Source organism: Staurois parvus, unplaced genomic scaffold (assembly GCF_062004578.1).
Source record: "Staurois parvus isolate SC_StPar_1 unplaced genomic scaffold, SC_StPar_1.0 ptg000572l, whole genome shotgun sequence".
In the NCBI taxonomy this organism is placed as follows: Eukaryota; Metazoa; Chordata; class Amphibia; order Anura; family Ranidae; genus Staurois; species Staurois parvus.
Genome location: NW_028318368.1, coordinates 1,252,182 through 1,266,959, shown reverse-complemented (window position 1 = coordinate 1,266,959; position 14,778 = coordinate 1,252,182). Strand labels below are relative to the sequence as shown.

Sequence of the window (14,778 nt, the reverse complement as noted above, 5' to 3'; positions counted from 1 at the left end):
CTTACCAACCGATCAGCGACTGCTGCCATTCTCTGTCAATCCCTTCACTGGCTTCCACTAGCTTCCATTTTATAAAATTCAAAATACTAACCACAACATACAAAGCCATCCAAAACACTGCCCCCCAGCTACATCACCAATTTCAACTGCCGATATCATCCAATCGTCCACTCCACTCCTCCCAATACATCTTGCTCTCTGGTTATCTTGTCACCTCCTCCCATGCTCACCTCCAGGACTTCTCCAGAACATCACCCATCCTCTCGAACTCCCTGCCCCAGTACGTCCATTCGTCCTCCAGCGTTTAGGAGATATTTGAATGCTCACTTATTCAGAGAAGCCTTCTCCACTTCCACCTAAGAACTGCACTTGAGTCACCACCATCAGATCATCCCCTTCAGCTATCACCTTTTGTACCACCTCCACCTTCCTTTAGATTGCAAGCTCCATGAGCAGGGCCCTCCTATTCCTTCTGTACTGAAATGTAATTGTACTGTCCCCCTTTATATTGTAAAGTGCTGTGCAAACTGCTGGCGCTATATAAATCCAGTATAATAATAATACATCCTGTATAATACCATACTGATATTGGTAACATACCATGAGCTCTGTATATAATTCATTTTAATAAAAAATTCCAACTTCCCTGTATACATGTGCCAAGATTTTCTTTTTACTTACTATGCCCTGATGTGTGGTATTCCCGTTCTTTGCTCTAGTGTTATCATAACAGGGGATAAAGACCTCCTTAGGACACTGGTACCGGGATTTAAGAAGATGTCCTACATTATCAATCACAACAGGAGTGTGGAACTGGGCATGCCCTGAGCTGACTGTCATTGAGGTGGAGGGTTACCAGCAGTGACAACATTGATAACCCTCCTCCTCAATGTATCATGCAGCCCTGTAGTCCTAACAGCTACAGCATATGCACAGGGTGACAACACTGCAGTGATTTAACTTCAAGGCATTTTGTGTTGTCACCTTATTAGAGAATGTACCCCTTTTAACAAGATCACTAGGATTTCTTATATAAGGAAATAGTTATTTTATATAAAACTATATAGTATGTTTATTATTATTATTATTATTATTATACAGGATTTATATAGTGCCAACAGTTTGCTCAGCGCTTTACAATATAAAGGGAGACAATACAGCAACAATACAGTTCAATACAGGAGGGTTAGGAGGGCCCTGCTCCTTGGAGTTTACAATCTAACTCAGAGGGGCTGATGGTACAAAAGGTAATAACTGTGGTGGATGGACTGATAAGAGGAATAGAAAATTCTGCTATTAGCTGAAGGCCGGATAGGCTTCCTTGAAGAGATAGGTTTTTAGAGATCGCCTAAAAGTGGGCAGAGTAGGCGATAGTCTGATAGATTGGGGTAGAGAGTTCCAGAGGATGGGGGAGGCACTGGAGAAGTCCTGGAGACGAGCATGGGAGTAGAAGACAAGGGAGCTAGAGAGCAGGAGGTCGTGCGAGGAGTAGAGAGGACAGTTTGGGTGATATTTGGAGACAAGATTGGTGATGTAATTGGGGGCAGAGTTATAAATGGTTTTATGTGTTATTGTTAATGTTTTGAATTTTATTCGTTGGGCAATGTGAAGCCAGTGGAGGGATTGGCAGAGAGGGATGGCAGATATGGAACGGTTAGTAAGGTGGATGAGTCTGGCAGCAGAGGGGATAGCCTGTAATGAGGTAGGCAAATGAGGAGGGAGTTACAATAGTCAAGGCGAGAGATAATCAGGGAGTGAATAAGTTGCTTAGTAGTTTCAGAGCTTAAGAATGGGCATATCTTGGAGATGTTGCGAAGGTGAAGTCTACAAGATTTGGACAGTGATTGGATTTGGGGCTGAAAGAACAGATGGGAGTCTAGGATTACACCTAGTACCATGGCATGAGAGGAGGGACTCACGGTTGTATTACTGATCTTGATGGAGAAGTCAGGGGAGGGGGCATTGGCTGGAGGGAATAGTATGAGCTCAGTTTTCGAAAGATTGAGTTTGAGGAAGTGGAGTGACATCCATGCCGATATGTCACTTAGTAGGTTAGTAATGCGAGAGGAGACTGAAGGGGTGAGGTGAGGAGTAGAAAGATAGATTTGTGTGTCATCAGCATAGAGATGCTACTTAAAGCCATGGGAGTTTATCGAGTGACCATGGGAGGAGGTATAGATGGAGAAGAGAAGGTTTCTAAGGACAGAACCTTCAAGGGACCCCTATATAAAGAGGAAGTGAAGAGGAGGAGACAGAGTTATAGGCAATGCTGAAGGAGCGCTGCGATAGGTAGGAGGAGAACCAGGAGAGAGCAGAGTAATGGGGGCCAAGAAAGTGGAGATTTTTGAGAAGGAGGGGATGGTCAACAGTATCAAGAGCCACAGAGAGATCAAGTAGTAAGAGTATGGAGTAGTGGCCATTGGGTTTAGCAGTTAGTAAATCATTAGTGAGTTTTATTGGTGAGCGAAAGCCAGACTGTAATGGGGTCAAGAAGGTTGTTGTCGGTTAGGTGGGAGCTCAGGCGATTGTAGACTAAGCGTTCTAAGAGTTTAGAGGTAAACAGGAGCAGTGAGATGGGTCTTAAGTTGTTCAGGTTGGTGGGGTCCAGCGAGGGTTTTTTAAGTATGTGAGTGATGTGTGCATGCTTTAGAGGGGTGGAGAAAGCACCATTAAGAGAGGGAGAGATTGAAGATGTGAGTGAGGGAGCATAGGACAGGATCCAGGGGGCAGGTGGTGAGACAGGCTTCTGAGAAATTCTTAGTGACCTCTTCAGTAGTAGCAAGGTCAAAAGAGGAAAGTGTTAAGGGAGGTTTAGTATAAGGTATGCTAAGTGGGATAGATGTTTGTGCAGTGAAGATGCCCCTACAAATTGCATCAATCTTGTTTTTGAAATGATTTGCAATCTCGTAAGCAGTGAGTGAGGTACTGGGTGGAGGTGGAGAAAGTAGAGAGTTAAAAGTAGAGAAGAGATGACGAGGATTGGATGACAAGATATTAATAATAGTGACAAAGTAGGCTTTTTGCTTGGCAGAATGGAGGGAGGAATTGTATGTTAAGAAAGCAGATTTATATAGGGTGAATGCTTGCTGAGATTTGGTTTTACGCCACAATCGCTCCAGTGCATGACTCTGTCACTTAAGATTTCTGGTGTCGTCAGTCTGCCACGGTTGTAATGGTTGGGGCCTGATACTTCATGCAGTTAGAGGACCAAGTGAGTTTAGTGTGGATGAAAGCAAACTGTTGTAGACAGCAATGGCCAGGTTAGGGAAGAACAGGGGAGAGATTCTGTCATAGAGGAGGTCAGTTGCAGAGTGGAAAAGAGAAGGGTTTAAGTTGTGAAGGTTTCTGTGGGTATATGTTTGCTGTTTGGAAGGATAGGTTTTTGAAGACGCGGACACTGTGAAGGTGATGAGAATGTGATCGGTGAGAGGAAAGGGGGTGTTTGTGAGGTTGTAGGAAGTGCAAAGATGGGAACAAACAAGGTCTAATGTATTCCCATCAGTGTGAGTTTAGGACTGTGTCCATTGCGTTAAGGCAAAAGATGAGGTAAGGTTGAAGAGTTGGGATGTAGCTAAGTTGTTAACATTAATGGAGATGTTAAAATCTCCAAGAATGATAGTGGGTATTTCAGAGGAGAGGAGTAGGGTAGCCAGGAAGAGAAGTCATAAACAAAGCGGGAAACCAGTCCAGGAGGCCGGTTGATCACTGCAATCCTCAGACAAATAGGAGAAAACAGCCAAATGCAGTGAGTCTCGAAAGAATAGAAGGATAGAGAAGGAGGGTTATGGAGGACTTGAAAGGTGCTTAGTGGGGATAGAAGCAAACCAACTCCACCTCCTTTCCGACCACTGGGTCTGGGTGAGTGAGTCCGGAGAAGGCCTCCATAGGAAAGCGCTGTGGGAGAAGCAGAATCTGCTGCTTGAAGCCAGGTTTCTGTAATTGCTAGTAGGTTAAGGGAGCGGGAGACAAAAAGGTCATGGACAGAGGTGAGCTTATTACAGACAGAAGGGGCATTCCAGAGTGCACATGAAAAAGGGATGGTGGTTTTTAAGAGCATATCAGGACATATATCTTTATTACGCAACATTTTAATTGTTTTACTTTTGTTTGCAATGAATACTAAAAACATGCTTAAACGATATTTAATTTTGTGGATTAAATTTGCTTGAGAGAAAATGATCACAAGATAAAATAAATGAGGCTAAAATGACTCATTCATCTTAGTGAACTGAGTCTATTGTGCGCAGTTTAGCATTGTTTTCAGTCTTCTTTGTGTGTTGACAGCAAAGGTGATGTATTTAGCAATGAAGCCGACTGGTTTTTGTTTTAGGATATAAGTGGAAAAGAGGCATACATTTCAACACAGAGACAAAGAAGCATGAATCTTCCACAGACAACGGGGTTTTCAAAATTATCCATGACAGGCATAATAGGTTCATGATTTACAAACAGCACTAAATACAGTCAGAATGAGAATGTGAAAATATAAAAGTTAGTGTTTTCTATGTTTATTTTCAGAATTTTGAAGAATCCCAAAAGATTGCCTGAAAAACTGTTTTAGTATACAGTATTACATTATGTACTGCATGAAGGTATGGTAATGTAATTCAGATAGATGGTCCCTCGTACTAGTACAACTACGTAATGACTGAATACAAGCACGTAGTATTTGCAGTCACTATGTTTAATTTCATTTTTATTTCCCATTCTTTGACAAGTCTTATCCTTTTACATGAAAACACATCTTCATGAATTATTGCTCATCCCTTTCTTTATGTCGTAGGGCTGATGAATCAGCACTCTGAAATAATATATGAATAATGACCCATATGCATGTACTCATTTCTTATACATGGAAGATGAAAAATAGCTTGGAAACAATAGAAAGAACGTGGAAACATAGATTCATGTAAATGATTTGAAAAAATAAACATTTTATGTTTGATATGGTTGCTAAACCTTTTGGGATACCACTTGGTTAAGTACAGTTCCATGCCAGCTTTTCCTTTCTGCCAGCTCCAGAAAACGGTTCAAGTGACCCCCCTAAGAAACCAGGTTTCAGTATTAAACAACTCCTTTTGGGCACAAATCTGTAATAGACTTCTCTAAAATGTCTTAAAGTGTACCGCTTGGGCTGATGGAAGATCTTCCTTTTAACACCTATGCCAAAAAACTGTTGAGAGCTTTTCACTTTTATGGCAAAAAATATGTTAGTTATGTGGAAACGACTTCTTCCTCTTACTTTATCTAAGTGGAAAAATGTGGTCAATTTGGTGCTTCCTCTTTACCAGCTCACTTATACCACCAAAGAGTTTTGATAAGATTTGGAGCCCTTGGTCCTGCTCCCTTTAACAGTATGACCCCAATATGGTTCCCGGGAGACTGCTTTACTGATTGCTTAGTATAACTTTACATGTATTGTAACCAACATACCTGTACTAGTGTCATGAACATGTGTGTGGATAGGTGAGACTATGTAGTTTTTTCAGTTTTTTTTTATTGTACCATGTAAGGTTTCATTATTCTCTAATTGTTATTGTAATTTTTTATTACAGGTGAAAAAAATAAGCAACATCTTAAAAAAAGAGAATCTGCCATTAGCCCACAACTCTAATATTATACTTTAAGTTAACCAAGGCAAAGCAAAGGGTTTACTTAACTATATCAACCATGAGACCAAACATGGATGACGTCACTCTTAGTAAAAAGATTTATTCAGCCAGAACACATATATGAAGAGCCCCCAAATATGGATCATCCCTCTCCGGTGCAGTTCACCCTTAAAAGCTTTTTAATTGTAGACTTTGGTATACTCTGTGCAATTTTTTTTGTTCAATCAGCAGGCTGAATGAAAAAAAAAAAACAAATTCCTGTTTCCACACAAGTGAAGTGGATGCAGTAATATCTCTCTTTGTGCTATTGTATTCTGACAGCGGGGACTGCAGGGCTGTCAGAATACACTGAACAGCCCTGCAGTCATTGGCTGCAGTGGCTGATCGAATACAGGATTTTCCAGCAAGACTGTACGGCAGAAGCAAATCTAACAATCAGCTTCTGTTGAACCGGGAGGGCTACTCACAGATCAGAATTCAATGAGTCCCTGCTGAACTGCCCAAATTTCAATCCATGTGTACCCAGCCTAAAGATGGAGGCTAGGGAAGAGGATATTTTTATACTCACAATAATTAGAACCAAGCAATGAAATGAGTCCTACAACACATGAAACATCTTCCTAGTTAAAAGGACATGATAGTGACATGATAAAGGATATGAAAACTAGGTTTACTTAAAGTGGTATTAAACCCAAAGCCAAATATGTTGAGTATTGCAGCTTACCAATGTTTTCACTTGGTGTTTGGCCAGTAACACACTCCATTTATTAGGGTGCCTACACTCTGGTTGAAGGGGCAACAGAAACAGCAGCATTGTTAATCTTGAGGGAGGGGATTGTTAAATACACTTGTATATTTAGTATATTGAAGGCAAACTCCAACTCACACTTTTTAAGCAATTACAGCAAGTTTTTTTTCCCTTTTGGAATAAAGGTTATACATATATAAATGAAAGTTGAACATTGTAAGCACCCCTGTCAGTGTTAAATGGTTAGCCCCAACCCTCTAACTGCTACATCTGCATGACAATGTTTGTCATTTGATAACCAGCAGACTTACTCGCTGAATCACCAGGTGAAAATGAAAGAAAGCCTTAAAAAATAAAACTATTGCAGCCACCACACCTAAGAAATGGTAAGCTGCAATAGCAATCTGGGGTTAATACATATTTAACTCTCACCCCAGAAGAACATATTCTCTTTTCTCTCCCCCCCCCCCGTTCTGTTTAATCACCAAGATTGAAGAGAAATACCCTCCTCGCTTCAACGTGATAAGTCATTGGTCCAGCAGTGTCATATGGTGGAGTGGGAAAGAGTTCTCTACCCTGTGTAAGTTCCAAGCTATGCCTTGAATTTAATAGAAAGTTAGCAGTTCACAATATTAAAAAGTTATGACTTGGAGTTGATAGAAAGTCAGCAGTTCATGGTACTTAAACTAAGAAGGCCCACTGTTATCCATTGAGTAAAATACTTCTGAATCTGATATTAACAGACAAAGACATCAAACATGTATACCTAAATATAATATTACATAAGAATTTTCCCTGACTCAATAACCGATTTAATGTGATGGAATAATGACCTTTCTCAGCAGTGAACTTTTGTTTCCGGCACATCTGCAAGCTTTTTAGTGGAAGTTTATATAAGCTATGTAAGGCCACAATTAGGAACACATATATTGTTTTAACATTTAGCTCCTTTGTATAAACATCATTATGAGCTGGCTTGTAGGCAGATATTTTATTGTAATCCAAGCGTTCTAAATTCCTGCATTGACAAAACATTATGACATAATAGAAGATCCTCACCCAAATCCTAGCTGCCTGCAGACAACTTCAGCATCAGCATCATCCCACTGGTCATCACACACTGTCCCCCACTGACCAGCATGATACACTTCAATCCGTCCTTCAAATGCTGAGCTTCCACCAACAAGGCGAGTGGGGATGAAAGCAGAGTCTGTGACTACAACAAGATCAAATGATACATAATGAATATTTACTGATTTTATCCTTCATTAATACATTCAAAGTATATGTAAGCCCATATATACACTGTAACATGTCAATGTCATTTTAAAAGTAATTTTTATCATTCTTAAATCTGTGGCTTTCATTCAAATAATACCCAGGGATCCTTCCATGAAGTTTATTTTTATGACACTTCCAGTTATAGACTCATGGTCATGTTCATGTGTTGTTACACTGTCACATGAACTTCAAGTTTTTTATTTTAAAAAATGGCATTTGTTTATATTACACTGTGTATGAATAAACTAAATTTCATTCAGTTAAGATTCATATGTACTTTAAAGCTCATTTAGAAACCAAACCACTACAGCTACCAGTCACAGATTACCATTTTCTATGTTTTAGGCTGCACTGGGAGACTGTATCTTGCAATGTATCTACAACAGTCAACACCTTCACTATTCTTTTCTTTTTAAAAAATAGGGAAATGTGTAGGTAGGTGCAGCATGGCAGTGATGACACAGAGCTGGGTTGCAGATAACTCAAAAACTTGTATTGCAGAGTATGCTCAACCACAAACAACCCAAGCAGGAGAGCTCCGCATCGGGTAAAACTCACAGTTCAGTGTGGAGAGGCAGCGGGTAAACTGCACCGACAGCATCTGTCTTCAGAAGGTGGAATGCGGCCTTGGTGGTGCAGTCCCATTGGGGAGGCTTCTGTGCAGGATTGCACATCTCTTGCCTACCACTACCCATCAGGAACCTTTCCCTGCCACTAATCACTTATCCTGACAGATGGATGATTTTGCCCTACTCTGACCACTTTGCCCAAGCAGGCCAAAACCTGGGGCAGGGATTTATAAAGGCTCTGCTGACCCAAGATGATCACCAGAGGTCAACTGAATGCAGTGTAGCCAATTAGAATGTTGCCCTCAGGGACTAAGAAACCATAAAGAAGCCAGGTTTCTCCTGGCCTCCTCTCCAGCTGCGGCAGTGATGACACAGAGCTGTGGCACCACTCCACCTACAGTGGAGAAAGCAGACCACACCTGCCTATACATGATATAATAGACAACAAGGGCTGTCTCTTAAGTTCGTAGCTTCCTTTTAAAGGGGTGGTCCTAGAAAAATATGGTAGTGCTATTTTTTGAGTGCTGCAAGGTTTTAATACTTACAAATAAAATTATTTATCAAGGTTGTCAAACTAGCATCAATAACAGATTTGTCCATTCCAAAGCACTTGAAATATGTTTTTTAAATTACAGAACAGATAAAAAGTAGTAGTAGGCCAGGTCCTGGGGGTTACACTCTCTATTTCCTTGACCCACTTTACCCAGGCATATCAAAACTTAAAAATTGACTACCCATATTCTAACAGCAGCTAGTAGACATTATCACTCTCCATTGGTTATCCCTACCCAGACACAGATATTGGATACAATTATGGCTATTAGAAGCATGGAAGATCTGACAGCAAAAATCTATGATAGATTGTAAACATTCTCTTAACGTGGGGTCTGTGGGATCATTCAAACCCTGGCCTTCACACCCTTCTCCCCTGATGTTTCTTATACTTTACAGTAAATGTAGAACATGATTTAGTTTTCAATCCGGCGTTGTCCAAATAAAGAATTGAAGAATTTACTGTCTTGATGTTTGAAGTGTTCTGGTTCATATCTTTATTTCAACCCAAATCTTACTAATTTCCTTCTTGTGTGGAATACCTCTCCCTAGTTTTCCTCCATGATCGAATACAGGTGTACATTTCATAATATGTAACACCTACATTCTTATAGCTGTATATCTGTCCTTGGAAAGAACACCTGATGTACATGACCAATACTACTCATGACCCACAAGAGTGTTGATTACAATATCTCCTTTTCTGGTACCATATAGTTGTCTTACAAAAAATGTCTGTAATCACTTTAACCACTTGGCAGTGCAGGGGCGGGTTACCGTTCATAAACGGCACCCGCCATTTTGGACTGTGTGCGCTCCCTGGGAGTGCACGGCACCGCGACCCAGTGCCCGCTGTGTCCGGAGGACACAGCGGAACACCAATCGCTGAACAGGACCTCTGTGTGAGGTGTCAGAACACCGATCGCTGAACAGGACCTCTGTGTGAGGTCTCAATCATGTGATCACTGATTGGCCAATCAGTGATCACATGAATAGGTGTAAGCAAGATGTCACTTCTGACATCATTGCTTACTACCTGTGAAATCTGTGAATGATCACAGGGGTCACATGGTACAAAGCTATTCACAACAGCCTTGTACCATGTGACAAGCTGTGGCCAATCACAGCTCACACAGTATTTCTAAATGGCTGCAAGAAAGGGAAGGAGAAATGATTGCTTTTACAACCTTTATGGGTGTAAAAGCAATCAGTGTAAAAAAAAAAAATCTTCATCACCCCCCACAAGTAGTACAGTGTCACTATGGTGACAATGTACTGCTAAGGTGATGGTATGTTAAAAAAACACATAAATAATAATATAAAAAAATAAAAGAAAAATGTAAAAAATAATTTTGAAAAATTATAATTTTTGGTTATAAACTAATTTGGGTTTTTTTTTTTACTAAAAAGATAACTTAATACATTTTGGCCAAGATTTATGAAGAAAGATTATTTATTTGTAAAATTTTATAAGAAAAACACTTTTTTTGAAAATGTTTGGACATTTTCATTTATATAGCAAAAAAAATAAAAATCCCAGTGGTGAATAAATACCACCAAAATAAAGTTTTATCTGTTTCAAAAAATGCTAAAAAAATTCATATGGGTACAGTGTTGCATGACCGCTCAATTGTCATTCAAAATGTGACAGCACTGAAAGCTGGAAACTGGTCTGGACAGGAAGGGGGTGAAAGTGTCCGGACATGAAGTGGTTAAACATAAACCTATCAGAATACTGTAGTCACTACATTTCCAAATAATCAGACTTTGCTTACATTGTGTGAGTGGGCTAATATGATTCCATTGTTGTGACTTTTGTAGACTGTAGGATGTGTGAATATTATTCATTTTAATGTTAAAATATGTTTCAGGCATTTTTCTACATTGAGTTCAAACCGAGCCTCATGACATCTTCATGAACTGACAGTGGTCATTAGCTGCAGGTTAAAATGACATTGACTCACAAGTCAAAATACTGTAGATCAATTTGTTAAAGTGAAGGTCAGTAAAAGAGCATTTAGTGGTATAACATCTGGTGAAATGCCCGACACATTTTCCAAGCCTGAATACTTTCCAAACTGTCGTTGCACCACTAAATTTAACATGTGAGCAAAGCAGGTATTTTATGCTACTTATTATAAACACAGTGCAGCTACAATTTCTGCTGCTGCCACTCACCATGTTGCTTAGATGAAAAAAAGTGGCAGGAACATTAGCAGGTAAATCACTGGTTGACACATACCAGTAATCTGCCCCTGTTTAACTTCTTTTTGCTCAGCTTAGCAGGTGCAATTCTGCATGACAGTACTTCACCTTGCACATAAGACAGAGGTGATAAGAAACAATGAATGGTTGGCCCTGTTTCTGGAGGGCACAGTGTGGGCTCTGGAAAATAGGACATGAAATACAATGAAAAATATCTGATATCTGATATTGATATTGAGGAAATATATTCCTCAACCACAAAAACTAAAGAAACTATTTGCTTATTATGCAAATTACTGGTAGAGTACACATAAAAATGTGTATATATATATATATATACATACACACACACACAGACACACACATTATATTGCCAAAAGTATTGGGATGCCTGCCTTTACAAGCACATGAACCTGATGGCATCCCAGTCTTAGTCCATAGTGTTCAATATTGAGCTGGCCCACCCTTTGCAGCTATAATAGCTTCAACTCTTCTAGAAAGGCTGTCCACAAGGTTTAGGAATGTGTCTATGGGAATGTTTGACCTTTCTTCCAGAAGCGTATTTGTGAGGTCAGGCAGTGATGTTGGGTGAGAACGCCTGGCTCACAGTCTCCTCTGTAATTCATCTCTATCGGTTGAGGTCAGTCAAGTTCCTCAACCGCAAACTTGCTCATCCATGTCCTAATGGACCTTACTTTGTGCACTGATGCATACTCATGTTGGAACAGGAAGGGGCCATTCTGTTCCCACAAAGTTGGGAGCATGAAATTGTTTAAAATGTCTTGGTATGCTGACGCCTTAAGAGCTCCCTTCACTGGAACTAAGGGGCCAATCCCAATCCCTGAAAAACAACCCTACACCACAATCCCCCCTCCACCAAACTTTACACTTGGCGCAATGCAGTCAGGCAAGTACCATTCTCCTGGCAACCACCAAACCCAGACACGTCCATCAGATTGCTAGACAGAGAAGCATGCTTCGTCACTCCAGAGAATACTTCTCCACTGCTCTAGAGTCCAGTAGCGGCACGCTTTACACCACTGCATCTGACGCTTTGCATTGCACTTGGTGATGTAAGGCTTGGATGCAGCTGTTCGGTCATGGAAACCCATTCCATGAAGCTCTCTATGCACTGTTTTTGTGCTAATCTGTAGGCCACACAAAGTTTGGAGGTCTTCAGCTATTGACTTTGCAGATAGTTAGCGACTTCTGCTTACTGTGCGCATCAGCATGCATTGACCCCACTCTGCCATTTTACGTGACCTACCACTTCGTGGCTGAGTTGCTGTTGTTCCCAGTTGCTTCCACTTTGTCATAATACCACTAACAGTTAACTGGGGAATATTTAGTAGCAAGGAAATTTCATGGATGGACTTATTGCACAGTTGGCAACCTATCATGGTACCACACTTGAATTCACTAAGCTCCTGAGAGTGGCCCATTCTTTCACAAATGTTTGTGGAAGCAGTCTGCATGCCTAGGTGCTTGATTTTATACACCTGATTTAGAAGGGTTTCCCAATACTTTTGGCAATATAGTGCATATACATTTTTTTTAAAGTTGGACATGAGTTACAACTTTCATAAAATTAGCACATTTAATTAATTAGCTGAATTATACTAAACAAATTATCTTGTGTTTTTGTGTCTGCCAGACTCACACATTATAAGAATACATAAATTGCTTTTAGTCAGTTCATTGGAAACTAACATATCAAAGATAGATTCCTATCTTAGTAGGGTCCTCAAATCTCATAATCAGATTGTTTCATCACATCAGCTCCATACTATAATTGTATGTCCCTTACGCAACAGCTATATTTATATTTCCGCTATGGGCATCTTTATATGCATTTATTTGGCAATAAATTTATCAATTCTTAAGATAATAAAGTAATTCATATATTTTTTTGTTTTGATTTTTGTTTTATTTTCTATGGAATCTATAGAAATAAAGTTGTTTAAATACGTAAAAAAAAATACAATATTAATTAAAAATGATTTCATTCTCTTTTAAACAGTATTAGATTCGCATTAGTTTTTTAAAAGTAATTTTGCATGAAAGTGTCAAAGTGTACATTTTATTCTATAGTTTATCTACTCTAAAAAAAAAGATATGTTTCTGGTACAAAGCATGGCAAAGTTATTTGCTAATGAAAAAAAAGGTTAAAGTAACATAAGTGAGTAAGGATGCAAAAAATAGTGTGGTAAGAGCTTCCTGTGGGGAAGGGGCCTCTTCCCCACATCCTGACCCCCTAAAAGGGATGTGGGGGATCCTTATAGGCAGGCAGCCTGGTATGGTACAGGAAGGGGAAGGCACACGGTCCCTGCTTCCCAACCACCCAGACTGCATTTGGGTATTTGTTCCCCATTCTATTTTTAAGGTCAGGTTCACACTTGTGCAGAGAGCTACATTTTTACGTAGAAGAAAAATACAGTTCTTTGCAAGGGCACACAGAAAAAGTTTTCTGTATGCTCCATTCACACTTCCACACAGCTTTCAGATACAGGGCAGAGCGATGTGGAAAATTATGATATCCTGCTTTTTTTTTTTCAGGGAACCACATTACTCCATTGTAAAAATGACCAGGTCACTATAGCCATGAGCTTGTGCTTAACCCTTCACTCTCTGGATGTACTACATACATTGAAAAAAGCTGAAGTGGTTAAAAGATCTGTGTATATACAGTGTTACACTTTAAACCTTTTTAAAAAAAACCCTTTCCAAACTGATTTTTTTTTTTTTTTGCATAGGCTCATGTCCCCCATGGCTGTGCCCACCTACCCATGTCCTACGCATGTCCCCCCCCCCCTCCATACCCCCACTTTTAGGGGACATGATGTGAGAAAGAAACCCTTGTCCTTCAACATGAACACAAGGCACCTTGTAAAGAGGGAGGGCTTTACCCTCCCCCTTGCAAGGTACCCCTTTTGCAAGGCCACAGGTATGTCTGGTATGGTACAGAATGAGGAAATTGGGAGGTGCTTACTCACTGCCCTTCCTGTCATGGCCATCCAAGTTGCATTTCTGAATAAGGGTCCAGAATGAATTTTTAGGAGAATCCCATGCTGTTTTCTCAAAATATTTTAAATGTGTACTGTCTCTTTAAAAAAACCAGTAGGATTCGTTACAATTTTAATATTAGGACTTCTCTTACATTCAAAAGCATACAAAAAAGTGATTAATTTATTGTATCATTCAGTAATATTCAATTTGTACTTTACAAAAATTGACCCATAAGTGTTTGTTTTGTTTTTTGATTGATTCTTTTTATATTTATTGGGGTTTTTTAAATAAAAAAAAGGGTGTAGAGTAATTGTAATGATACAATAGAAAATTATAATAAAAATGTAAAAGAGCATTTTGATAACAGGTGCTCTAGTGCAGTGGTCTCCAATCTGTGGCCCGGTGGCCAGATGCGGCCCTTTGCTTGCCTTTATCTATTCTCTCCACTGACACCAACAGTGGGGTACTATTCCCACCACTGACACCGCCAATGAGGCAGCATTCCTCCCACTGACACCAATGATGGGCACTATTCCTCCCACTGATGGATCGCTATGCCTTACCCTGATACCAATAATGGGGCACTATATCTCCCACTGATACCAATGATGGGGCATTGTTTATTCCCAGAGCATTTTCTAAGCACACCGGTCACAGCCCCCAAAGTCTGAAGGACTGTAAACTGGCCCTTTGCTTGGAAAGTTTGGAGACCCCTGCTCTGGTGGATTCTCCATGGAAATAGAAGAATGCACTTTGGAGAAAATTACTAGGAAGTTCAACTGACACATAAGCCCTGATTAGTGTA

At 40.0% G+C, this 14,778-nt stretch overlaps 1 protein-coding gene across 1 annotated transcript in view; it reads right to left on the bottom strand.

Annotated features, from left to right (window-relative positions):
• Nucleotides 1–14,778, bottom strand: part of PRSS12 (serine protease 12) — a 245,646-nt gene that overhangs the window by 158,410 nt on the left and 72,458 nt on the right. The window contains exon 4 of the mRNA XM_089691788.1: nt 7,420–7,576. Coding sequence (XP_089547914.1) covers nt 7,420–7,576 — 157 coding nt within the window. The remainder of the gene's footprint in view (nt 1–7,419; nt 7,577–14,778) is intronic.